The sequence below is a fragment of the Hordeum vulgare genome, unplaced genomic scaffold (genome assembly GCF_904849725.1).
Source record: "Hordeum vulgare subsp. vulgare unplaced genomic scaffold, MorexV3_pseudomolecules_assembly, whole genome shotgun sequence".
NCBI classification, from domain to species: domain Eukaryota; kingdom Viridiplantae; phylum Streptophyta; class Magnoliopsida; order Poales; family Poaceae; genus Hordeum; species Hordeum vulgare.
Window position 1 is genome coordinate 28,996 of NW_025422727.1, and position 25,615 is coordinate 54,610.

The 25,615-nt window shown below is 36.7% G+C and overlaps 2 protein-coding genes, 6 non-coding genes and 1 pseudogene across 9 annotated transcripts; 6 read left to right on the forward strand and 3 right to left on the reverse strand.

Annotated features, from left to right (window-relative positions):
* Nucleotides 1-17: 17 nt before the first annotated feature.
* LOC123423331 (DNA-directed RNA polymerase subunit beta) lies at nucleotides 18-11,258 on the forward strand. The gene has a single exon (XM_045107828.1). It carries the CDS (start codon nucleotides 7,282-7,284, stop codon nucleotides 10,510-10,512), a length of 3,231 nt encoding a protein of 1,076 aa, XP_044963763.1. The 5' UTR covers nucleotides 18-7,281; the 3' UTR covers nucleotides 10,513-11,258.
* TRNAM-CAU lies at nucleotides 361-434 on the reverse strand. The gene has a single exon. It is a non-coding gene; the product is annotated as a tRNA-Met (tRNA).
* Nucleotides 2,398-2,469, forward strand: TRNAT-GGU. The gene has a single exon. It is a non-coding gene; the product is annotated as a tRNA-Thr (tRNA).
* TRNAY-GUA lies at nucleotides 3,120-3,201 on the forward strand. The gene has a single exon. It is a non-coding gene; the product is annotated as a tRNA-Tyr (tRNA).
* Nucleotides 3,560-3,633, forward strand: TRNAD-GUC. The gene has a single exon. It is a non-coding gene; the product is annotated as a tRNA-Asp (tRNA).
* TRNAC-GCA lies at nucleotides 6,046-6,116 on the reverse strand. Its single transcript has one exon. It is a non-coding gene; the product is annotated as a tRNA-Cys (tRNA).
* A 1,533-nt stretch (nucleotides 11,259-12,791) lies between the features above and the next one.
* LOC123423329 (DNA-directed RNA polymerase subunit beta'') lies at nucleotides 12,792-17,939 on the forward strand. The gene has a single exon (XM_045107827.1). It carries the CDS (start codon nucleotides 12,808-12,810, stop codon nucleotides 17,239-17,241), a length of 4,434 nt encoding a protein of 1,477 aa, XP_044963762.1. The 5' UTR covers nucleotides 12,792-12,807; the 3' UTR covers nucleotides 17,242-17,939.
* Nucleotides 17,940-19,589: 1,650 nt separating this feature from the next.
* Nucleotides 19,590-25,615, forward strand: LOC123423333 (annotated as a pseudogene). The gene has a single exon (XR_006621028.1). The product of XR_006621028.1 is annotated as an ATP synthase subunit alpha, chloroplastic-like (transcript).
* TRNAR-UCU lies at nucleotides 23,670-23,741 on the reverse strand. The gene has a single exon. It is a non-coding gene; the product is annotated as a tRNA-Arg (tRNA).

Here is a 25,615-nt window from a genome sequence, read left to right on the forward strand (position 1 = left end):
AGTCTAGTGCCGTATCCCTTACTATATTTACCCTTCCTTTGCATCCCCCTCAAAAAAAGAGGGCGCTCCGGAGGCAGAAATAGAACTAGCCAACAGAGCCCCAAAATTGGGTATTAACTGAGACAAACAACGGGCAAACTGTTTTTAAAAGGAAGGGAGAGGTAGACTGTCCCTTTCATTTCATTTTTATTTTCTGCAAGGTAGGGAGAAGCCTTGCGCCTTCTTTTTGTGAAGGCAAGTGGCTTCGCAAATTGCTCAATTTTGCCCTCTAGGGCCCGGAACTAATGAATAAAAAAGGGTTGGATACGCCCCTCTACCATATCTAGAGAAATAGAATACTCCTTTTATAGAGACTGCTAAGTGCGGAGACGGGAATCGAACCCGTGACCTCAAGGTTATGAGCCTCGTGAGCTACCAAACTGCTCTACTCCGCTCTGTAGTACCAGAAACTGGTGGACAAAAAAGGCTTGAATACAAGCCTTTAACATGTCTAGACAAATAGAATACTCCTTTTATACAGAATGGAGCGGGTAGCGGGAATCGAACCCGCATCGTTAGCTTGGAAGGCTAGGGGTTATAGTCGACGTTGGTTGATTATTTTTAACGTCTCTAATTCAAAACCGAACATGAAATTTTGATTTCATTCGGCTCCTTTATGGATATTCTCACCACTTAACATCTATGTCAGCTTTTCTATTTGAATGGAACCAAAGCTCTCTGCTTTCTAGATGATCCTTATAGAGTAGGAGATAGAAATTCTATCTAAATCCATCTAATCTACTTACTTCGTTCCCTAATTTCATTCAAGAGATCCTGAGGAAAAGAATTGGGTTTCCACCGAGCTGAAACAATATGCGGATGGTTCTAGTAAACCAAAACTATCGTTTTTTAGCTATTTGGCTTCCTTATCCTTTAACAAAAGAAGATTTAGTTACGATTGGAAATCAACTTTTTTGTATCTTCATCCATAGATCCTTTACTCATATTTTCAAAATTGGAATACTTAAATCCAATGCAAAATTATGCTTCGCGACTCTGTACTCATATCATAATCCAATTTTTATTTTGGATGCAATTTAAATTAGTTTTTGGGTACAAATCGCCAGAATGTATATTCTTCCTCAATATGCTATTGAGAGGAAAAGGATTTAATCCTTTATAAGAACTAAAGTTTTCATCGGAATATAAAAAAAAACTTAAGGATGCCTTAAGTATATCATTTCAAATTCAGTTATTAATAGAACGAATCACACTTTTACCACTAAACTATACCCGCTACATTGTATATTATGGTATAAATGGTACCCTTTGTCAAGGATAGCCATTTGACAAGGAGGCTAATTCCCCCTTATTGAATCAGATGGAGAAGGTTCATGACACTGAGCCATTGGTACTTCTACTTCGATCGCGCGCCTTTACTTTAGGATTTAGATAGCCCCTCTCCCTCTGGTCTGTAAAATAAATCTCTTCTTACCCTGCTAATAGCGCCTGAACCAAATGTATTTATTTTGATTAGGATCCTATCCTATTCTACGGTTACGACTACAATAATCATTATTTACTTTGCGAGGACGTAAGTGTGCCAGACTGCTAAATTGTTTTATTATTCCTACAATATAAACTAGGGGATATAGGGGGTAACACTGTCCCTATAAATTCCTTTTTTCCTTTTCTTTTTTGTCCAGAATTGAACAAAAAAGAAATTATAGAAGATGTTTTCTTCCCCCATTAAGTCCGAGCCATAGAGTAAGAGTGAGATGAGTTTTCCAAATTCATCATAGACTTTCCCTATGGCTTGATAGAAGTAAGAAGCAAAGAGTTGTAACTTAAAGAGTCGTAACTTAAAGAAAAAAACGGACAGGGCTGACAGATTTACCTGATGTAAAGAAGATCCTAAAAGTCTATGATTAGTCGACTCTCTCCATTTAACACTTTCCTCTCTCTCCTTTTTTCCACTGACTCAATGCTAGTTTATTAGATTCTTGTTTAAAAGAATCAAAAAAGTTCAATAGAACTAAGAACACATAAAAAATAGCATAGAGGATCAAGGCCATTACCAAAAGTTCCTCCCAAGGATCCTATCCTATTGGGTATCTGTTCCCTGCCTTTTCCCGCTAGGATTGGAAATCTTATATTTTCCATATACCATTGAATCCTTGGGGTTCCAGAATCCGCCTATTTTACTAGCCTTCGGAAACGGAAAACCATGAACCAAGAAGAGTTGGGTATGTTTTTTTTTCTTAATTTTATTTTGAGCTCTCAAGATATCAATACATATACAATCTATACATAATGTCTCTCTCTATATCTCTATATATTATATATATATAATATGTACATTATGCAGTAGACCCATAATGGGAAATCAAAGTGGCAAATTTTTGAATTAAATAAAAAGCCCTTTTAACTCAGTGGTAGAGTAATGCCATGGTAAGGCATAAGTCATCGGTTCAAATCCGATAAAGGGCTTTTTAAATTAGTGGTAGAGTAATCTCGTGCTAAGACGTAAGTCATTGGTTCGAATCTGATAGAGTACTTTTCTACTAAATTGATTCGCTTTTTTCTTTGTTTTTGAAGCTTTCTCTTTAGAGAATTTTATGACTTAGTGCGGGATGAATGCATTTTTGGTCTGAACACTAAATGAAGCACGGAATGGAAATAAAAAAAAAATTGGACTCTTTTTCATCTTATCTTAGATCAATAAAATAACTACCTGTACTGAACTAATCTAGAATCCCTTTTAGTAATCCATTCTTATTCTATACATTTAAAATGAATTTCCCTAAAAGGTAGAGGATGATCCATGAATTAATCTAACCATCAACTAAAAAAATCCTAGATGAAAACATAGCAGAAAAGTTAGAAAAACTCTTTGCTTTGGATCTAGTTATACTTTTCGAGTATATTGACAATTCAAAAAAACTGCTCATACTATGATTATAGTATAATCACGAGCGGTTGTATATGGCCCTATCGTCTAGTGATGCCCCTATCGTCTAGTGGTTCAGGACATCTCTCTTTCAAGGAGGCAGCGGGGATTCGACTTCCCCTGGGGGTAGGGAGTATTATGAAAGGAGGTTAATCATAGATTAGCAAAAACCCTAGAATAAATTCTTCCTGGGTCGATGCCCGAGTGGTTAATGGGGACGGACTGTAAATTCGTTGACAATGTCTACGCTGGTTCAAATCCAGCTCGGCCCAAAAATCTAGGGCTTCGTGAATATGAACTAAATCCTTTTGTTTTTCTCCCATAAAATAAAATGTCTGATCTATAGAAATAAAAGAGAAATAAAAAAGGGGATTTTTTTTTCTAATCCATATCTCTCTCATTCCTTTCTTACAAACAAAAGAGTTTTTCTTGTTGAAGGGTGGATTATTATCCATTTTTAGTGATAAAAAATCACGACATACTAGTTATGTCACTCTCACTATACCCACGTATAATATAATATTAATATGTGGGTATGTAGTATATGATTCGTCTATTTCTTAGAGTACGACAGACGAATCGAATCTTCTTATGGTTCTATTTAAGAATGGGTATGCCATACACCCCGCGGGGATTGTAGTTCAATTGGTCAGAGCACCGCCCTGTCAAGGCGGAAGCTGCGGGTTCGAGCCCCGTCAGTCCCGAACTAGGGTTCAATGAATGGAGAAATTCATATTTCCTTTTTCCATGAAAAAAAAGGGGCAGGGAGCAAGATCAAATACCCATAGGGCACCCTTACTTCACTTTTTTATTTTGCATCTCTCATTAAAGAGGGAGGGAAGGAGTATAGGAATTTTTTTCACTACTCCCGATCGATAAAGATAAAGAAAGACACACATACGATATGTGGATTAGTAGAATTTTAGGATATTACTCTATCTTTCTTTATGATGATACCATCCTCATCTTAATTTCCTATTCCACTGTTATGGAATAGAGTACCGGTATTTTACCGGAATCCATACATAAATTGTATTCCCTTTTTATTTCAGACCTCTTTTCCCCATCTCACTTCTACTGCTTATTTGGATGTCTATGTGACCCATAGAAAGTTGCTCATATAATACATACATAATTGTATGTATAACTATAAGAAAAAGGAAGAGAAATTGTATAAGATTAAGAAAGCTCGTGGGTTAGAGATATAGAAAAGAAAAAGTAGAAAAAAAAGGATTAAAAAAGAGGGAATTCCTAATCCAATCAAAAAACCCATTTTGGTCTTAGTATGGATATAGGATCTTCCTATGTTATACTATATAACTCTCATCCATGAATTGATTTGATAGATCCGATATTCATAATATTGAATTGATTCAGTATTATCAGAATGCAAGCCCTACCCTTGAATTTACAAGATACCCCTTTTTCCTCTCCATGGGATTACATCCCGAGTTATTGTGAAAATAAAAAATAAAGAGGTTATGGAAGTCAATATTCTCGCATTTATTGCTACTGCACTGTTCATTCTAATTCCTACTTCTTTTTTACTTATTATTTATGTAAAAACAGTCAGCCAAAATAATTAAGTGGAATTCCAATTAATCATTGAAGAAATGAAAAAGGGATTAAATAAAAAAAATCCAAGTCTTAAATGAAAGGATCTGGTTGGAATCTTAAAGTGTGGTAGAAAGAACTACATATAGTTTTTTCTACGACACTTTAGAGTCTTTCTATTATATTATCTTTGAATCTACATAGAATAGATTAGTAGATTGAAATAGTTAAGTAGTCTAATTCAATTTCTTTTTTCATTGCATCCACTTAATTTCAATCAGGTCAAAATAAAAAAATCGAAGACAATTCTTGACCAAAGAATCCATGGAAGGAAAGAAAAATAATATAAGAATAGACTATAGTAAAAAGTAAAAGGAAAAAACCAGCGAATCTTTCATGCTTAAATATCCCGCGAGATGCTTCAAAAGAGAATAAAAATTATTCTAAGAATAAAGAAAGAGTATAAAACAAATGGAAAATGTGTGATATGCCGTGAATAGTTCCGTGGAAGAAAGTCTAATTTTCTTATGTATAGAACTTTTTTTAACCATTAGTCATTTCTAGTAGAAATTCTTAATTGGTATAATGGCTCTTTCTTACAATACAAGAGTTTCTTACAGGAGTGAAACAAAACTAAAGAAAAAGATTAAAGAATAACGTTTGACAAAATAATTAATGCAAAACGATCAATTAAAAAAAGAATTGATACAACAATTTGATTACTTAATCAATTAGTAGTATCGTATCCCTAGAGTCCACTCCTTCCCCATACTACTAGTGAAAGAGAAAATGTAAAGACTACCATTAAAGCAGCCCAAGCGAGACTTACTATATCCATCTAAATTATGTCTCCTATTTCTATGAAGGGATTATTCTACTATTGATCAATAATCATAGTGGAATCAAGGGTACAGAGTCAAAAAGGGCTTCTGCCCTAAGGCCATGGATCAATCAGTTCAAGGAATTTACTCCTAACAAATTCTTATAGGAATTCTTGTAGAATTAGAGAGCATTAAAAATACGATACTATAAAGCCCTTTTTTCCTTACCTTAAAAAAGAAAGAGTACGGGAATGATGTCCTGAATAGAAGAAGCGGGAATAGGAAGATTTTTTATTCCTTTTGTTACTCTAGTGTATGTAGGTCACATAAGATGTACGATAAAAAAATGTATGATAATTAGGAAGTCTTGATATTCTTTCGTGGAGTCCCTTCTGGAATCTTAGATTGAAAAAGAGAAGAATGCCCCTTAGGGACCTTTCTTTGGATACCAAGATTTCTGACATCTTATCCTCGTATTTAAAAATTCTCAAATCGAATCAATTAAGAACCAATTCAAATTCATATAATAAAAGAATAAGGAAACACTACCTCACCCCTATTGATAACCATTTTGGCCACTACCGCCAAAACAAACCCTAACCCTAGTTTAAGGATAGAACTATGGTATGGTTTCTCTAAACCCAGTATCGGCAGGCTTAGTTACTCTCTTGCCCGAACTTATGCGAAGTAAAAATTGATTGAATTCGATCAGTACTAGAAAACCTAAGTATTTTATTGATCAGGCGGCACCCAGATTTGAACTGGGGATAAAGGATTTGCAGTCCCCTGCCTTACCGCTTGGCCATGCCGCCAAAAAATCCGATCGAAAATCTAGAAAACAGCAAGTATTCATCCACGTTTTCTTACGAAAAGCCCCTTTCTTTTATTTTGAATATAATTAAACTTACTTTTTTCCAATCTTTTTCAAAAAAGATACTCCTGCTTTTTTTGATCCAGTTTCGATTATTCTCCTCGATAGATTCTATCTTAAAACATACATTGCTAACACAATAAAACTTCCCATTTCTTTCTATTGAGATGAAAAAGAAGAAAAGTGGATTTCTAGTCACAGGCTGCAAAATTCAGAACAAATTGGAACCATTAACTAGAATTCTCTTTCTTTTTTGAATTGCAGTAGTGAACTACTCTTAAATCGGTATTATCTCCCCCCCTTCAATTTCAATGGCATAATAAAATATTATGGCTTTATGCTTAATCCGTGTATAGGTGAACTTTAGGTCCGAGCAGCATTATTATCCAAAGATCCCCTTTATGTACATATCTCTATGGGGAATCGTGCTTTAATTTTTCAAAGTATTAAATTAAATATCTTGAATAAAAAAAGGAAATTTGCTCTGATATTAGAGTATAACCTGACTATCTTGGCCTACCCAAGTGAAATTACGATAAAAGAAAAGCATGGATATGGGGAGAGGTGGATAATTAGATTGGCATGTACTTAAAAAAGGGACTTACTTTATTTTAGAATTCCACAATGAAATACTTAATTTTCTAGCAATTATACTACTCCGATCCGAAATAAAAAAGAACCCTCAAATTATTTTTAGAAATTAAAGTAAGCACGCTATTCTAAATCGAAGTAAAGTAAAACTTTCTAGTGTATTATATTACGGCTTTATTACATTCATAGAAAGGGGATAAAATGAGAAATCTTTGCCATTCAATCTGATTAGAATATTATAAAGTATAAGTGGCATAATTTTTTTTGTAGGAATATTTTAGCAATTCATTTTCATTTCATTTGTACCCCTGGTAAACTAGAATTTTCGTCGAAATGGTCTCTATTCATATGTATGAAATACATATATGAAATACGTATGTGGAGTTCCCTAGAATTTCATGTGATTCAGTAAACAGAATATAGATTCCATGATTGCTAGATCAATCCGTAGGGATTGATGAAGAGTGAGCTGATAATGGAATTTTTCTTTGATAAACAGGAAACTTAAGATTAAGATGCTCCGGAATGGAAACGAGGGAATGTCCACAATACCCGGATTTAGTCAGATCCAATTCGAGGGATTTTTTAGGTTCATTAATCAAGCCTTGGCAGAAGAACTTGACAAGTTTCCAACAATTAAAGATCCAGATCACGAAATTGCATTTCAATTATTTGCGAAAGGATATCAATTGCTAGAACCCTCGATAAAAGAAAGAGATGCTGTGTATGAATCACTCACCTATTCTTCCGAATTATATGTATCTGCGAGATTAATTTTTGGTTTCGATGTGCAAAAGCAAACCATTTCTATCGGAAACATTCCTATAATGAATTCCTTAGGAACCTTTATTATAAATGGAATATACCGAATTGTGATCAATCAAATATTGCTAAGTCCTGGTATTTACTACCGCTCGGAATTAGATCATAAGGGAATTTCTATCTACACCGGGACTATAATATCAGATTGGGGAGGGAGATCGGAATTAGCAATTGATAAAAAAGAAAGGATATGGGCTCGCGTGAGTAGAAAACAAAAGATATCTATTCTAGTTCTATCATCAGCTATGGGTTCGAATCTAAGAGAAATTCTAGATAATGTTTCCTACCCTGAAATTTTCTTGTCTTTCCCGAATGCTAAGGAGAAGAAGAGGATTGAGTCAAAAGAAAAAGCTATTTTGGAGTTTTATCAACAATTTGCTTGTGTAGGTGGGGACCTGGTATTTTCGGAGTCCTTATGCGAGGAATTACAAAAGAAATTTTTTCAACAAAAATGTGAATTAGGAAGGATTGGTCGACGAAATATGAATCGGAGACTTAATCTTGATATACCTCAGAACAATACATTCTTGTTACCACGAGATGTATTGGCCGCTACGGATCATTTGATTGGAATGAAATTTGGAACGGGTATACTTGACGATGACGATATGAATCACTTGAAAAATAAACGTATTCGTTCGGTTGCGGATCTGTTACAAGATCAATTCGGATTGGCTCTTGGTCGTTTACAACATGCAGTTCAAAAAACTATTCGTAGAGTATTCATACGTCAATCGAAACCGACTCCCCAAACTTTGGTAACTCCAACTTCAACTTCAATTTTATTAATAACTACTTATGAGACCTTTTTTGGCACATACCCATTATCTCAAGTTTTTGATCAAACGAATCCATTGACACAAACTGTTCATGGGCGAAAAGTGAGTTGTTTAGGTCCTGGAGGGTTGACGGGGAGAACCGCAAGTTTTCGGAGCCGAGATATTCATCCGAGTCACTATGGGCGTATTTGTCCAATTGACACGTCTGAAGGAATCAATGTTGGACTTACTGGATCCTTAGCAATTCATGCGAGAATTGATCACTTGTGGGGATCTATAGAGAGTCCGTTTTATGAAATATCTGCTGAGAAAGCAAAAGAAAAAAAAGAGAGACAGGTGGTTTATCTATCACCAAATAGAGATGAGTATTATATGATAGCAGCAGGAAATTCTTTGTCCTTGAATCAAGGTATTCAGGAAGAACAGGTTGTTCCAGCTAGATACCGCCAAGAATTCTTGACTATTGCATGGGAACAGATTCATGTTAGAAGTATTTTTCCTTTCCAATATTTTTCTATTGGGGGTTCTCTCATTCCTTTTATTGAGCACAATGATGCGAATCGGGCTTTAATGAGTTCTAATATGCAGCGCCAAGCAGTTCCACTTTCTCGGTCCGAGAAATGCATTGTTGGAACTGGATTGGAACGCCAAACAGCTCTAGATTCGAGGGTTTCCGTTATAGCCGAACGCGAGGGAAAGATCATTTCTACTGATAGTCATAAGATACTTTTATCAAGTAGTGGGAAGACTATAAGTATTCCTTTAGTTAACCACCGTCGCTCTAACAAAAATACTTGTATGCACCAAAAACCTCGGGTTCCACGGGGTAAATCCATTAAAAAAGGACAAATTTTAGCAGAAGGAGCTGCTACAGTTGGGGGGGAACTTGCTTTAGGAAAAAACGTATTAGTAGCTTATATGCCATGGGAAGGTTACAATTTTGAAGACGCAGTACTAATTAGCGAACGTTTGGTATATGAGGATATTTATACCTCTTTTCACATCCGGAAATATGAAATTCAGACGGATACGACAAGCCAGGGCTCCGCTGAAAAAATCACTAAAGAAATACCACATCTAGAAGAACATTTACTCCGCAATTTGGACAAAAATGGAGTTGTTAGGTTGGGATCCTGGGTAGAAACTGGTGATATTTTAGTAGGTAAATTAACGCCTCAGATAGCGAGCGAATCATCATATATCGCAGAAGCTGGATTATTACGGGCCATATTCGGCCTTGAGGTTTCCACTTCAAAAGAAACTTCTCTGAAATTACCTATAGGTGGAAGAGGGCGCGTTATCGATGTGAAATGGATCCAAAGGGACCCCCTCGACATAATGGTTCGTGTATATATTTTACAGAAACGTGAAATCAAAGTTGGGGATAAAGTAGCCGGAAGACATGGGAATAAAGGGATCATTTCCAAAATTTTGCCTAGGCAAGATATGCCCTATTTGCAAGATGGAACACCCGTTGATATGGTCTTCAATCCCTTAGGAGTACCCTCCCGAATGAATGTGGGACAAATATTTGAAAGCTCGCTCGGATTAGCGGGGGATCTGCTAAAGAAACATTATAGAATAGCACCCTTTGATGAGAGATATGAGCAAGAGGCTTCAAGAAAACTTGTGTTTTCAGAATTATATGAAGCCAGTAAAGAAACAAAAAATCCATGGGTATTTGAACCCGAGTACCCGGGAAAAAGCAGAATATTTGATGGAAGAACAGGCGACCCCTTTGAGCAACCTGTTCTAATAGGGAAGTCCTATATCTTAAAATTAATTCATCAAGTTGATGAGAAAATTCATGGGCGTTCTACTGGGCCCTACTCACTTGTTACACAACAACCGGTTAGAGGAAGAGCCAAGCAAGGGGGACAACGAGTAGGAGAAATGGAAGTTTGGGCTTTAGAAGGATTTGGTGTTGCTCATATTTTACAAGAGATACTTACTTATAAATCTGACCATCTTATAGCTCGCCAAGAAATACTTAATGCTACGATCTGGGGAAAAAGAATACCTAATCATGAGGATCCTCCAGAATCTTTTCGAGTGCTCGTTCGAGAACTACGATCTTTGGCTCTAGAACTGAATCATTTCCTTGTATCTGAAAAGAACTTCCAGGTTAATAGGGAGGAAGTTTGATCGGAATAAATATAAATTCTTTTCTTATTTCTATTTTATGATTGACCAATATAAACATCAACAACTTCAAATTGGACTCGTTTCCCCTCAACAAATAAAGGCTTGGGCTAACAAAAACCTACCTAATGGAGAAGCCGTTGGCGAAGTCACAAGGCCCTCTACTTTTCATTATAAAACCGATAAACCAGAAAAAGATGGATTGTTTTGCGAAAGAATCTTTGGACCCATAAAAAGCGGGATTTGCGGTTGTGGCAATTCTCGAGCGAGCGGAGCTGAAAACGAAGACGAAAGATTTTGCCAAAAATGCGGGGTAGAATTTGTGGATTCTCGGATACGAAGATATCAAATGGGATACATCAAACTCGCATGTCCCGTGACTCATGTGTGGTATTTGAAAGGTCTTCCTAGTTATATCGCGAATCTTTTAGATAAACCTCTTAAGAAGTTGGAGGGCCTAGTATACGGCGATTTCTCTTTTGCTAGGCCCAGCACTAAAAAACCCACTTTTTTACGATTACGAGGTTTATTCGAAGAGGAAATTGCATCCTGTAACCACAGCATTTCTCCCTTTTTTTCTACCCCAGGCTTTGCAACATTTCGAAATCGGGAAATTGCGACAGGAGCAGGTGCTATTAGAGAACAATTAGCAGATTTGGATTTGCGAATTATTATAGAGAATTCTTTGGTCGAATGGAAGGAATTAGAAGACGAGGGGTATAGTGGAGATGAGTGGGAAGATAGAAAAAGACGAATAAGAAAAGTTTTTTTGATTAGACGCATGCAATTGGCGAAACATTTTATTCAAACAAATGTAGAACCAGAATGGATGGTTTTGTGCTTATTACCGGTTCTTCCTCCCGAATTGAGACCTATTGTTTATAGGTCTGGAGATAAAGTAGTGACTTCAGACATTAATGAACTTTATAAGAGAGTTATCCGTCGGAACAACAATCTTGCCTATCTATTAAAAAGAAGTGAATTAGCGCCAGCAGATTTAGTAATGTGCCAGGAAAAATTGGTACAAGAAGCCGTGGATACACTTCTTGATAGTGGGTCCCGCGGGCAACCGACGAGGGATGGTCACAATAAAGTATACAAATCACTTTCAGATGTAATTGAAGGTAAAGAGGGAAGGTTTCGCGAGACTCTGCTTGGGAAACGGGTCGATTACTCGGGGCGTTCTGTCATTGTTGTGGGTCCTTCGCTTTCATTACATCAATGTGGATTACCTCTAGAGATAGCAATAAAGCTTTTTCAGCTATTTGTAATTCGCGATTTAATCACGAAACGCGCCACTTCTAATGTCAGGATTGCTAAAAGGAAAATTTGGGAAAAGGAACCCATTGTATGGGAAATACTTCAAGAAGTTATGCGGGGACATCCTGTACTGTTAAATAGAGCACCTACTCTGCATAGATTAGGCATACAGGCCTTTCAACCCACTTTAGTAGAGGGGCGTACTATTTCTTTACACCCATTAGTGTGTAAGGGTTTCAATGCAGACTTTGATGGAGATCAAATGGCTGTTCATCTACCTTTATCCTTGGAAGCTCAGGCGGAAGCCCGTTTACTTATGTTTTCTCATATGAATCTCTTATCTCCTGCTATTGGGGATCCTATTTGCGTACCAACCCAAGACATGCTTATCGGGCTTTATGTATTAACAATTGGAAAGCGTCGAGGTATTTGTGCAAATAGATATAATAGTTTCAGAAACTATCCAAATTTAAAAGTCAATTACAATAATAATAATTCTAAGTATAGGAAAGATAAAGAACCCCATTTTTCTAGTTCTTATGATGCACTGGGAGCTTATAGACAAAAACTAATCAGTTTAGATAGTCCCTTGTGGCTACGATGGAACCTGGATCAACGCGTCATTGGGTCAAGAGAAGTTCCGATTGAAATTCAATATGAATCTTTGGGGACTTATCATGAGATTTATGCTCACTATCTAATAATGGGAAATAGAAAAAAAGAAATTCGTTCGATATACATTCGAACCACTCTTGGTCATATTTCTTTTTATAGAGAAATAGAGGAAGCCGTACAAGGATTTAGTCAGGCCTATTCATACACTACCTAAACAAGAAAGTTAGATTCGGCGATGCCCCTCCCCTTTGCTTTCGGGGGGCATTCCGATTTCCCTAGTATCATCATTATTTGCCACGCGAATCCAGATTGAGATTGAGGCAATTAAGTTAATTAAATTTTCGAATCACTGACTCAGGCCCATTGTCGAATCCTACTCAGCAATTGTCGAATCCTACTCAGCCGAAAAGGGGGTACTTATGTATGGCGGAACGGGCCAATCTGGTCTTTCATAATAAAGAGATAGACGGAACTGGTATGAAACGACTTATTAGCAGATTAATAGATCATTTTGGAATGGGATATACATCCCATATACTGGATCAACTAAAGACTCTGGGCTTCTATCAAGCCACTACTACATCGATTTCGTTAGGAATCGAGGATCTTTTAACAATACCCTCTAAGGGATGGTTAGTCCAAGACGCGGAACAACAGAGTTTTCTTTTGGAGAAACACTATTATTATGGGGCTGTACACGCGGTAGAAAAATTACGCCAATCTGTTGAGATATGGTATGCGACAAGTGAATATTTGAAACAAGAAATGAATTCAAATTTTCGGATAACGGATCCTTCTAATCCAGTCTATCTAATGTCTTTTTCAGGAGCCAGAGGAAATGCATCTCAAGTACACCAATTAGTAGGTATGAGAGGATTAATGTCGGACCCTCAAGGACAAATGATTGATTTACCTATTCAAAGCAATTTACGCGAGGGACTTTCTTTGACAGAATATATAATTTCCTGCTATGGAGCCCGCAAAGGGGTTGTAGATACTGCTGTACGAACAGCAGATGCTGGATATCTTACACGTAGACTTGTTGAAGTAGTTCAACATATTATTGTGCGTAGAAGAGATTGTGGTACTATCCGAGGTATTTCTGTAAGTCCTCAAAATGGGATGACGGAAAAACTTTTTGTCCAAACACTAATTGGTCGTGTATTAGCAGACGATATATATATCGGTTCACGATGCATTGCCGCGCGAAATCAAGATATTGGAATTGGATTAGTCAATCGATTCATAACTGCCTTTCGAGCACAACCATTTCGAGCACAACCAATATATATTAGAACCCCCTTTACTTGCCGAAGCACTTCTTGGATCTGTCAATTATGCTATGGCCGGAGTCCTACTCATAGTGATCTGGTGGAATTGGGAGAAGCCGTAGGTATTATTGCGGGTCAATCAATTGGGGAGCCAGGGACTCAACTAACATTAAGAACTTTTCATACTGGCGGAGTATTCACAGGGGGTACTGCCGACCTTGTACGATCCCCTTCGAATGGAAAAATCCAATTCAATGAGAATTTGGTTCACCCCACACGTACCCGTCATGGACAGCCTGCTTTTCTATGTTATATAGACTTGCATGTAACTATTCAGAGTCAAGATATTCTATATAGTGTGAATATTCCCTCAAAAAGCTTGATTCTAGTGCAAAATGATCAATATGTAAAATCTGAACAAGTAATTGCGGAGATTCGTGCCGGAACGTCCACTTTACATTTTAAAGAAAGGGTACAAAAGCATATTTATTCTGAATCAGACGGCGAAATGCACTGGAGTACTGATGTTTACCATGCGCCCGAATATCAATATGGTAATCTTCGTCGATTACCAAAAACAAGCCATTTATGGATATTATCCGTAAGTATGTGCAGATCCAGTATAGCGTCTTTTTCACTCCACAAGGATCAAGATCAAATGAATACTTATGGTAAAAAAGATAGGGAAATTCTTGATTATTCAACGTCGGATCGAATCATGTCCAATGGCCATTGGAATTTGATCTATCCTTCTATTTTTCAAGATAATTCAGATTTGTTGGCGAAAAAGCGAAGAAATAGGTTCGTCATTCCATTACAATATCATCAAGAACAAGAGAAAGAACTAATATCCTGTTTTGGGATTTCGATTGAAATCCCCTTTATGGGTGTTTTACGTAGAAATACTATTTTTGCTTATTTTGACGATCCCCGATACAGAAAAGATAAAAAGGGTTCAGGAATTGTTAAATTTAGATATAGGACCCTAGAAGAAGAATATAGGACTCGAGCGGAAGACTCAGAAGAGGAATATGAGACCCTAGAACACGAATACAGGACCCGAGAGGACGAATATGAAACCCTAGAAGAATCTAAATATGGAATCCTAGAAGACGAATACGAATATGAAACCCTAGAAAACGAATATGGGAGCCCAGAAAACAAATATGGGAACCCAGAGAACGAATATAGGACTTTAGAGAAAGACTCAGAAGAGGAATATGGGAACCCAGAGAGCAAATATAGGACCCAAGAGGACGAATATGGAACTTTAGAAGAAGACTCAGAAGACGAATATGGCAGCCCCGGGGAAAGCGGCGAGGAAAAATATGGTACTTTAGAGGAAGACTCAGAAGAAGACTCAGAGGACGAATACGAGAGCCCAGAGGAAGATTCCATCTTAAAAAAAGAGGGTTTGATTGAGCATCGAGGAACAAAAGAATTTAGTCTAAAATACCAAAAAGAAGTAGATCGGTTTTTTTTCATTCTTCAAGAACTTCATATCTTGCCGAGATCTTCATCCCTAAAGATACTTGACAATAGTATTATTGGAGTGGATACACAACTCACAAAAAATACAAGAAGTGGACTAGGCGGACTGGTCCGAGTGAAGAGAAAAAAAAGCCATACGGAACTCAAAATATTTTCCGGAGATATTCATTTTCCTGAAGAGGCAGATAAGATATTAGGTGGGTGTTTGATACCGCCAGAAAGACAAAAAAAAGATTCTAAGGAATCAAAAAAAAAGAAAAATTGGGTCTATGTTCAACGGAAAAAAATTCTCAAGAGCAAGGAAAAGTATTTTGTTTCCGTTCGCCCTACAGTGGCATATGAAATGGACGAAGGAAGAAATTTAGCAACACTTTTCCCGCAGGATCTCTTGCAAGAAGAAAATAATCTCCAAATTCGACTTGTCAATTTTATTTATCATGAAAATAGCAAGTTAACTCAAAGAATTTATCACACAAATAGTCAATTTGTTAGAACTTGCTTAGTAGTGAATTGGGAACAAGAAGAAAAAGAAAAGGCTGGTGCTTCCCTTGTTGAGGTAAGAGCAAATGATCTTATTCGCGATTTCCTAAGAATTGAGTTAGTCAAGTCCACTATTTCGTATACACGAAAAAGGTATGATAGGACAAGTGGAGGACCGACTCCCCATAATAGGTTAGATCGCGCCAATAGCAATTCTTTTTATTCCAAGGCGAAGATTGAATCACTTAGCCAACATCAAGAAGCTATTGGCACTTTGTTGAATCGAAATAAAGAATACCAATCTTTGATGATTTTGTCGGCATCCAACTGTTCTCGAATTGGTTTATTCAAGAATTCAAAACATCCCAATGCGATAAAAGAATGGAATCCTAGAATTCCTATTCTAGAAATTTTTGGGCCCTTAGGGGCTATTGTAGCTAGTATATCGCATTTTTCTTCATCTTACTATTTACTAACGCATAATAAAATCCTGCTAAAAAAATATTTGTTCGTTGACAATTTGAAACAAACCTTCCAAGTACTTCAAGAACTTAAATACTCTTTAATAGATGAAAATAAAAGGATTTCCAATTTCGATAGTAACATAATGTTGGATCCATTCCTTTTGAATTGTCACTTTGTCCATCATGATTCTTGGGAAGAGACATTGGCAATAATTCACCTTGGACAATTTATTTGTGAAAATGTATGTCTATTTAAATCGCACATAAAAAAATCTGGTCAAATTTTCAGTGTAAATATGGATTCCTTTGTTATAAGAGCAGCTAAACCTTATTTGGCCACTACAGGAGCAACTGTTAATGGTCATTATGGAGAAATCCTTTACAAGGGAGATAGGTTAGTTACGTTTATATATGAAAAATCGAGATCTAGTGACATAACGCAAGGTCTTCCAAAAGTGGAACAAATCTTTGAAGCGCGTTCAATTGATTCATTATCCCCCAATCTCGAAAGGAGAATTGAGGATTGGAATGAGCGTATACCAAGAATTCTTGGGGTCCCTTGGGGATTCTTGATTGGAGCTGAGCTAACCATAGCCCAAAGTCGTATTTCTTTGGTTAATAAAATCCAAAAGGTTTATCGATCCCAAGGGGTACAGATCCATAATAGACATATAGAGATTATTATACGCCAAGTAACATCAAAAGTGCGGGTTTCCGAAGATGGAATGTCTAATGTTTTTTCGCCTGGGGAATTAATCGGACTATTGCGAGCGGAACGAGCAGGGCGAGCTTTGGATGAATCGATCTATTATCGGGCAATCTTATTGGGAATAACAAGGGCTTCCCTGAATACCCAAAGTTTCATATCTGAAGCAAGTTTTCAAGAAACTGCTCGAGTTTTAGCAAAAGCTGCCCTACGAGGTCGCATTGATTGGTTGAAAGGCTTGAAAGAAAACGTAGTTCTGGGGGGGATTATACCTGTTGGTACCGGATTCCAAAAATTTGTGCATCGTTCCCCACAAGACAAGAACCTTTATTTCGAAATAAAAAAAAAAAATCTATTCGCGTCGGAAATGAGAGATTTTTTGTTTCTCCATACAGAATTAGTTTCTTCAGATTCTGACGTAACAAACAATTTTTATGAGACATAAAAACCCCCATTTAACATTTAACCCTAAGGATACATAAAACATATTTTTTACTTTACTAGACTTTTGAACTTAGAACACTAACAGGTTAAATTTTAGATTTTTAAGATTTTTATTTTAATAAGTAAAACAAGTCAGTTAATTCATTAAATTAAGGTTTTGTTTATACCATGTATCAATGTATCAATGGCCAACTCTTAGTACAAGGTTCTCTCAGAACAATTATTATTTTATTTATTTCAAGCTATTTCGGATCTTTCTTAATCTTCAAAAAGAAATAAATTCCGTAATGGAATGTTAGGATGAAAAAAAAAGGAAGTGTGGAAAAAATGACAAGAAGATATTGGAACATTAATTTGAAAGAGATGATAGAAGCAGGAGTTCATTTTGGTCATGGTATTAAGAAATGGAATCCTAAAATGGCCCCTTACATTTCGGCAAAGCGTAAAGGTACTCATATTATAAATCTCGCTAGAACGGCCCGTTTTTTATCAGAAGCTTGTGATTTAGTTTTTGATGCAGCAAGTCAGGGAAAAAGTTTCTTAATTGTTGGTACCAAAAAAAGAGCAACAGATTTAGTAGCATCAGCTGCAATAAGGGCTCGTTGTCATTATGTTAATAAAAAGTGGTTCAGTGGTATGTTAACGAATTGGTCGATTACGAAAACTAGACTTTCTCAATTTAGAGACTTAAGAGCGGAAGAAAAAATGGGAAAATTCCACCATCTCCCAAAAAGAGATGTGGCAATCTTGAAGAGAAAATTATCTACCTTACAAAGGTATCTCGGCGGGATCAAATATATGACGAGATTGCCAGACATTGTGATCGTCCTTGATCAGCAAAAAGAGTATATAGCTCTTCGGGAATGTGCCATTTTGGGAATTCCTACTATTTCTTTAGTCGATACAAATTGTGACCCGGATCTCGCGAATATATCGATTCCAGCCAACGATGACACTATGACTTCAATTCGATTGATTCTTAACAAATTAGTATTTTCAATTTGTGAGGGCCGTTCTCTCTATATAAGAAATCGTTGATTAAGAATATATAGTGAATTCTTGGACAACTGCGTAGATTTATGGAATGACTTACTATATCTTTTTTTGCATAGAATTTGTTTTGCATAGAAAAAAGAAGGGGAATATTGATATATATTAGAGGGTATTGATATATATTATGATCTGATGTGCTTTCTTGGTATCCTAAATATCAAATTAATAGTTCAAGTTGCTGAGTTGAGAAAGAGATGGTTGAATCAAAAGAATTCCTTTTTTGAAGTTCAATTTTTATCAGAGGACAATATGAATATTATACCTTGTTCCATTAAAACACTCAAGGGGTTATACGATATATCGGGTGTAGAAGTAGGCCAACACTTCTATTGGCAAATAGGAGGTTTTCAAATTCATGCCCAGGTACTCATCACTTCTTGGGTCGTAATTACTATCTTGCTAGGTTCAGTTGTCATAGCTGTTCGGAATCCACAAACCATCCCGACCGACGGGCAGAATTTTTTTGAATATGTCCTTGAGTTTATTCGAGACTTGAGCAAAACTCAGATTGGAGAAGAATATGGTCCCTGGGTTCCCTTTATTGGAACTATGTTCCTTTTTATTTTTGTTTCAAATTGGTCGGGTGCTCTTTTACCTTGGAAAATTATAGAGTTACCCCATGGGGAATTAGCAGCGCCCACGAATGATATAAATACTACTGTTGCTTTAGCTTTACTCACGTCAGCGGCATATTTTTATGCTGGTCTTAGCAAAAAAGGATTGAGCTATTTCGAGAAATATATTAAACCAACCCCAATCCTTTTACCAATTAACATCCTAGAAGATTTCACAAAACCATTATCGCTTAGCTTTCGACTTTTCGGGAATATATTGGCGGATGAATTAGTCGTTGTTGTTCTTGTTTCTTTAGTCCCCTTAGTAATCCCTATACCGGTCATGTTTCTTGGATTATTTACAAGCGGTATTCAAGCTCTTATTTTTGCAACATTAGCCGCAGCCTATATAGGTGAATCCATGGAGGGTCATCATTGAATTGACTAGTTTTGGAATATAGTATTTTTTTTTTCAGCTTAGCTCAATTCATGCATGGTTCCAGATAATCTGCTTGGTTGCAATAGTTAGAAATGCGTATGAATATATAGCCTAGAGTTGTAGGAGAGAGAATAGAATAGACTATATTATGGAATTTTCAAAGTATATATGCATTAAGGAGGGTGGAGTCAGGCTAGATCTATACTATAATAAATATCCTTAATATCTATAAGTGGAGTCCTCTTTTATGCGGGTTTCCACTTTAAGCAATGATTTTAGAATCCGATTCAATAGAAAATGAGAAAATATGCAAACAAAATAGAAGAAACAAATGTATATAGGATATTGATATTATATTATATATTCCTAGGTTAGATTCATTATCTAATCCGATATATGGATATAGAATTCCCTTCTATGTAGTTCGGACAATTCACATTTCAATTTGATTTCAATTTGTACTTTTTAGTTACTTTACTTCTCCCCAATAGAGCTTAGAAGTAAGAATTTTTTGGTTGATTGTATCCTTAACCATTTCTTTTTTTTTGACACGAGGAACTACTCACCATGAATCCACTAATTGCTGCTGCTTCTGTTATTGCTGCTGGATTGGCCGTAGGGCTTGCTTCTATTGGACCTGGAGTTGGTCAAGGTACTGCTGCAGGACAAGCTGTAGAAGGTATTGCGAGACAGCCAGAAGCAGAAGGTAAAATACGAGGTACTTTATTGCTTAGTCTAGCTTTTATGGAAGCTTTAACAATTTATGGACTAGTTGTGGCACTAGCGCTTTTATTTGCGAACCCTTTTGTTTAATCCTAAAAAAAAAAGTTCTTTCGATTTCGATTAGATACTTTTTTCTTTTTTTAGTAAATTGGTATTTGCTTCCGCAATTCCAATTATATCAATACTTTATTTAATTTACTCCTATTTATTACTCCTGGAATTATCTATTTATCGGGACAGATAATACCGCATTCTAGGAAGGGCTGAGTTGAGTATGATTAATTTAGAAGATATGCTCGCCTTCTTATTTCCCGTCCTTAGTTTAGGAAAGTGGAAAGTTTTTTCCTTTTATTTTAGGAATTTTGGGAACGGAACATTTCAACAAAGGAAGCCTTTCACCGGTCAAACAAGACCTAAGACTTAATCTAAAAGAAATTACTAGATTGAATCTATTTGCATTAAAAAAACCGATCAAAAAAGGGCGAGCGAAGTAAGTGATCGAAAAACTTTGTTCTTTGTTCGTCCTATCTATAAGAGGAGAGCATATGAAAAATGTAACCCATTCTTTCGTTTTTTTAGCTCACTGGCCATCCGCTGGCAGTTTCGGGCTTAATACCGATATTTTAGCAACAAATCTAATAAATCTAACTGTAGTGGTTGGTGTTTTGATTTTTTTTGGAAAGGGAGTGTGTGCGAGTTGTCTATTTCAAGAATAGATTGGATCTATCCGGCTGCACTTTAGAATATTTTTTAGTATTTTTCGGATAAATAAGAAAAGGGTGCACGATCTCGACGAATTACTTCTGAATAAATTCAGAAATCATATGGAAGAACCATAGCATTTCGCGACTCATTGGTAAATCAATTTTGATTCTCTATAAACCAAGAATGTGAGACCATTAACACGGTTAAAGCTAAACTGCTTGAAGTCCAGGCAAAAAGAGGTACTCTTTCTACAACTATATTAGTATTAGTACCGAATTTAAACGGGAAATAGCTAATGTAAAATTTATCTGATATAGAACACTCATATCGATAAAATGGTTTGAACTATTTACTAGAAAAAAAAAGAAGGGGCACCCTGCCCTTTTTTAACCAATGCCGAATCGACGACCTATGTATAAAAAAGAGAAATTTTTTGGATTTGAAGAAAAAAAAAAAAGAATTCTATTAATTTTCATTTTCCATTTATTTAGTTAGTTTTTCTTAATGAAATTGAAATTATTAACTAAAGGGCAAATATAAATAAAGAAACAACTTTGCTGACCATGATATATTTTTATCTAGGCGGAAGAGTCCTCTTAATATTTATCTAGTCTTATATAGGTTTCGGTATATTGAAATATAAACATAAAAAATAAGATAGAGGATAGGCTCATTACTTATACTTAAAAAAAGATATGGAAATTGCTATAGCAAAAAAAGAAAAAAAGGAGCGTGAGAGCCAAATGAATCGAAAGATTCATGTTTGGTTCGGGAAGAGATCATAAAAGTTGTAAACTTACAAAATAATCTACTTTCATTAAAAGATTTATTAGATAATCGAAAACAGAGGATCTTGAGTACTATTCGAAATTCAGAAGAATTGCGTAGAGGGACCATTGAGCAACTCGAAAAAGCTCGGATTCGATTACAGAAAGTCGAACTAGAAGCGGATGAGTATCGAATGAATGGATACTCTGAGATAGAACGAGAAAAAGCAAATTTGATTAATGCTACTTCTATTAGTTTGGAACAATTAGAAAAGTCTAAAAACGAAACCCTTTATTTTGAAAAACAAAGGGCAATGAATCAGGTCCGACAGCGGGTTTTCCAACAGGCCGTACAAGGAGCTCTAGGAACTCTGAATAGTTGTTTGAATACCGAGTTACATTTCCGTACGATTCGTGCTAATATTGGCATTCTCGGGTCCCTGGAATGGAAGAGATAATTAAATTAATTAGGCCTTGAACTTCTACTTTCGTTTAGAATTTAGGCATTATTTTTCCCCTTGCTTTCGAAAAAAGAGTCAAGAAACACTAATGGCAACCCTTCGAGTCGACGAAATTCATAAAATTCTCCGCGAACGTATTGAACAATATAATAGGAAAGTAGGGATTGAGAATATAGGTCGCGTAGTTCAAGTGGGGGATGGGATTGCTCGTATTATAGGTCTTGGTGAAATAATGTCGGGTGAATTAGTCCAATTTGCAGAAGGTACTAGGGGTATTGCTCTGAATTTGGAATCCAAAAATGTTGGGATTGTATTAATGGGCGATGGGTTGATGATACAAGAGGGCAGTTTTGTAAAAGCAACAGGAAGAATTGCTCAGATACCCGTGAGTGAGGCTTACTTGGGTCGTGTTGTAAATGCTCTGGCTAAACCTATTGATGGGAAAGGCGAAATTATAGCTTCCGAATCTCGCTTAATTGAATCTCCTGCTCCAAGTATAATTTCCAGGCGTTCCGTATACGAACCTCTTCAAACAGGGCTTATTGCTATCGATTCGATGATTCCTATAGGGCGCGGTCAGCGAGAGTTAATTATTGGGGACAGACAGACTGGCAAAACAGCAGTAGCTACAGATACAATTCTCAATCAAAAAGGGCAAGGTGTAATATGTGTTTATGTAGCTATCGGTCAAAGAGCATCCTCCGTAGCTCAAGTAGTAACTACTTTCCATGAGGAGGGGGCCATGGAATACACTATTGTAGTAGCTGAAATGGCGGATTCACCTGCTACATTACAATACCTCGCTCCTTATACGGGAGCAGCCCTGGCTGAGTATTTTATGTACCGCGAACGGCATACTTTAATAATTTATGATGATCTCTCCAAACAGGCACAAGCTTATCGCCAAATGTCCCTTCTATTAAGAAGACCTCCCGGCCGTGAGGCTTATCCAGGGGATGTTTTTTATTTGCATTCACGCCTTTTAGAAAGAGCCGCTAAATTAAATTCTCTTTTAGGCGAAGGAAGTATGACCGCTTTACCATAGTTGAGACTCAATCTGGAGACGTTTCCGCCTATATTCCTACTAATGTAATCTCCATTACAGATGGACAAATATTCTTATCGGCGGATCTATTCAATGCCGGAATTCGACCCGCTATTAATGTGGGTATTTCTGTTTCCAGAGTAGGATCCGCGGCTCAAATTAAAGCCATGAAACAAGTAGCTGGCAAATCAAAATTGGAACTAGCTCAATTCGCAGAGTTACAAGCCTTTGCACAATTCGCCTCTGCTCTCGATAAAACAAGTCAGAATCAATTGGCAAGGGGTCGACGATTAAGGGAATTGCTTAAACAATCCCAGGCAAATCCTCTCCCAGTGGAAGAGCAGATAGCTACTATTTATACCGGAACAAGAGGATATCTTGATTCGTTAGAAATCGAACAGGTAAATAAATTTCTGGATGAGTTACGTAAACACCTAAAAGATACTAAACCTCAATTCCAAGAAATTATATCTTCTAGCAAGACATTCACCGAGCAAGCGGAAATCCTTTTGAAGGAAGCTATTCAGGAACAGCTGGAACGGTTTTCCCTTCAGTAACAAATAAATTTGGCATATCTACTCTTGTTATTTTGCATGTCTACTCTTGTTATTTGAATCATGCAAAAAAGTTTTCTTTGTTTTTAGTTTAGTATAGTTATTTAAAGAATAGATAGAAATAAGATTGCGTCCAATAGGATTTGAACCTATACCAAAGGTTTAGAAGACCTCTGTCCTATCCATTAGACAATGGACGCTTTTCTTTCGTATTTTATTCTTTCTTTTATTCTTTCTTTTATTTGTTGTCTTCTTCCGAGAAAAAAACTGTTAGACCAAAACTCTTTTAGGAAATCAAAAAATCAGATACAAATGGATGATGTATATCATGCATATATCATTAAAGAAGGAGTATGGGGCCGGTAGTGGGAATCGAACCCGCAACCCCAAGGTTATGAGACTTATGAGCTACCAAACTGCTCTATACTCTTAAACTAAAGAGGGGTAACTAGTGGATAAAAGAGGGTTCGATACGTCCCTCTACCATATCTATACAAATAGAATAGTCCATTTATACAGAATGGTAAAGAGGGCTCCTCTATGATTATCAATTCCAGAAATCCATACAAATACGAAAGGGTATTTTATCCTTACCAACTGGATCTTGTTGCACCCGGTAATAAACATTCATAAACCATTTCTCGAAGTACGTGTCCGGATAGCCCAAAATGTCGATAGTTAGCTCTAGGTCTTCCGGTCAAAAAACAACGTCGATGAAGGCGTGTAGGTGCACTATTACGCGGTAGGGATTGCAATTTTTTCTCGCATTTTCGTTTTTTTCACTCAAACTCAAGGGAGAAACTTTGCTTCTTATCTTTTTTTTTAAAGATTGACGAATCAAATGATATTTCTGTTCTAATTTCTGCCGCTTCTTCTCCCTCTGAATCAAACTCTTTTTTGCCATAATGTGCCGTTGCTATTATTATCAAGTATACGGTTCTAATCCTAGATGGAAAAATAAATAGAAAAAGAAATTTAAGAAGGCGGATCCTCCCTCTCTATCAAGAGTAATGAACTAGGTGCTGATACAGTACAAAAAAACAAACTAAATTAACCAAACTTGCCTGATGTTGAGGCAATCAAGAAAGCTGCATAAGTGAATATATAACCCACGGAAAAGTGAGCTAATCCAACCAATCTTGCTTGCACAATGGAAAGAGCCACAGGCTTATCTCTCCAGCGAATTAAATTAGCTAAAGGTGTGCGTTCATGAGCCCATGCTAAAGTCTCAATTAATTCCTGCCAATACCCCCGCCAAGAAATTAAGAACATAAATCCAGTAGCCCAAACAAGATGTCCAAATAAGAACATCCAAGCCCATACCGATAAACTATTCATCCCAAAAGGATTATATCCATTGATAAGTTGTGAAGAGTTTAACCATAGGTAATCTCTTAACCATCCCATCAAATAAGTGGAGGATTCATTAAATTGTGAAACGTTGCCCTGCCATAATGTGATATGTTTCCAATGCCAATAAAAAGTAACCCACCCAATGGTATTTAACATCCAGAAAACTGCCAAATAAAATGCGTCCCAAGCAGAAATATCACAAGTACCGCCGCGCCCTGGGCCGTCACAAGGAAAACTATACCCAAAATCCTTTTTATCCGGCATTAATTTGGAACCGCGTGCGTCTAAAGCGCCCTTTACTAAAATCAATGTAGTTGTATGCAAACCTAGAGCAATAGCATGATGAACCAAGAAATCCCCAGGTCCTATTGTTAAGAAAAGCGAATTACTATTCTCATTAACAGCATTCAACCATCCGGGCAACCATAGGCTTCGACCCGCATTGAAAGCGGGGCCATTCGTTGAAGATAAGAGTATATCGAACCCATATGTCGTCTTGCCATGAGCAGATTGTATCCATTGGGCAAATATAGGTTCGATCAAGATTTGCTTTTCTGGAGTACCAAAAGCAAGCATGACGTCGTTATGAACATAAAGGCCCAAGGTATGGAATCCTAGAAAGAGGCTAGCCCAACTTAAATGAGATATGATAGCTTCTTTATGGTCTAACATTCTTGCCAATACATTATCCTCATTCTGTTCCGGATTGTAATCCCTAATG

Bases quoted from the DNA above. Each gene is read 5' to 3' on its own strand.
- LOC123423331 (XM_045107828.1), top strand. From the start codon at position 7,282: ATGCTCCGGAATGGAAACGAGGGAATGTCCACAATACCCGGATTTAGT.
- LOC123423329 (XM_045107827.1), top strand. From the start codon at position 12,808: ATGGCGGAACGGGCCAATCTGGTCTTTCATAATAAAGAGATAGACGGA.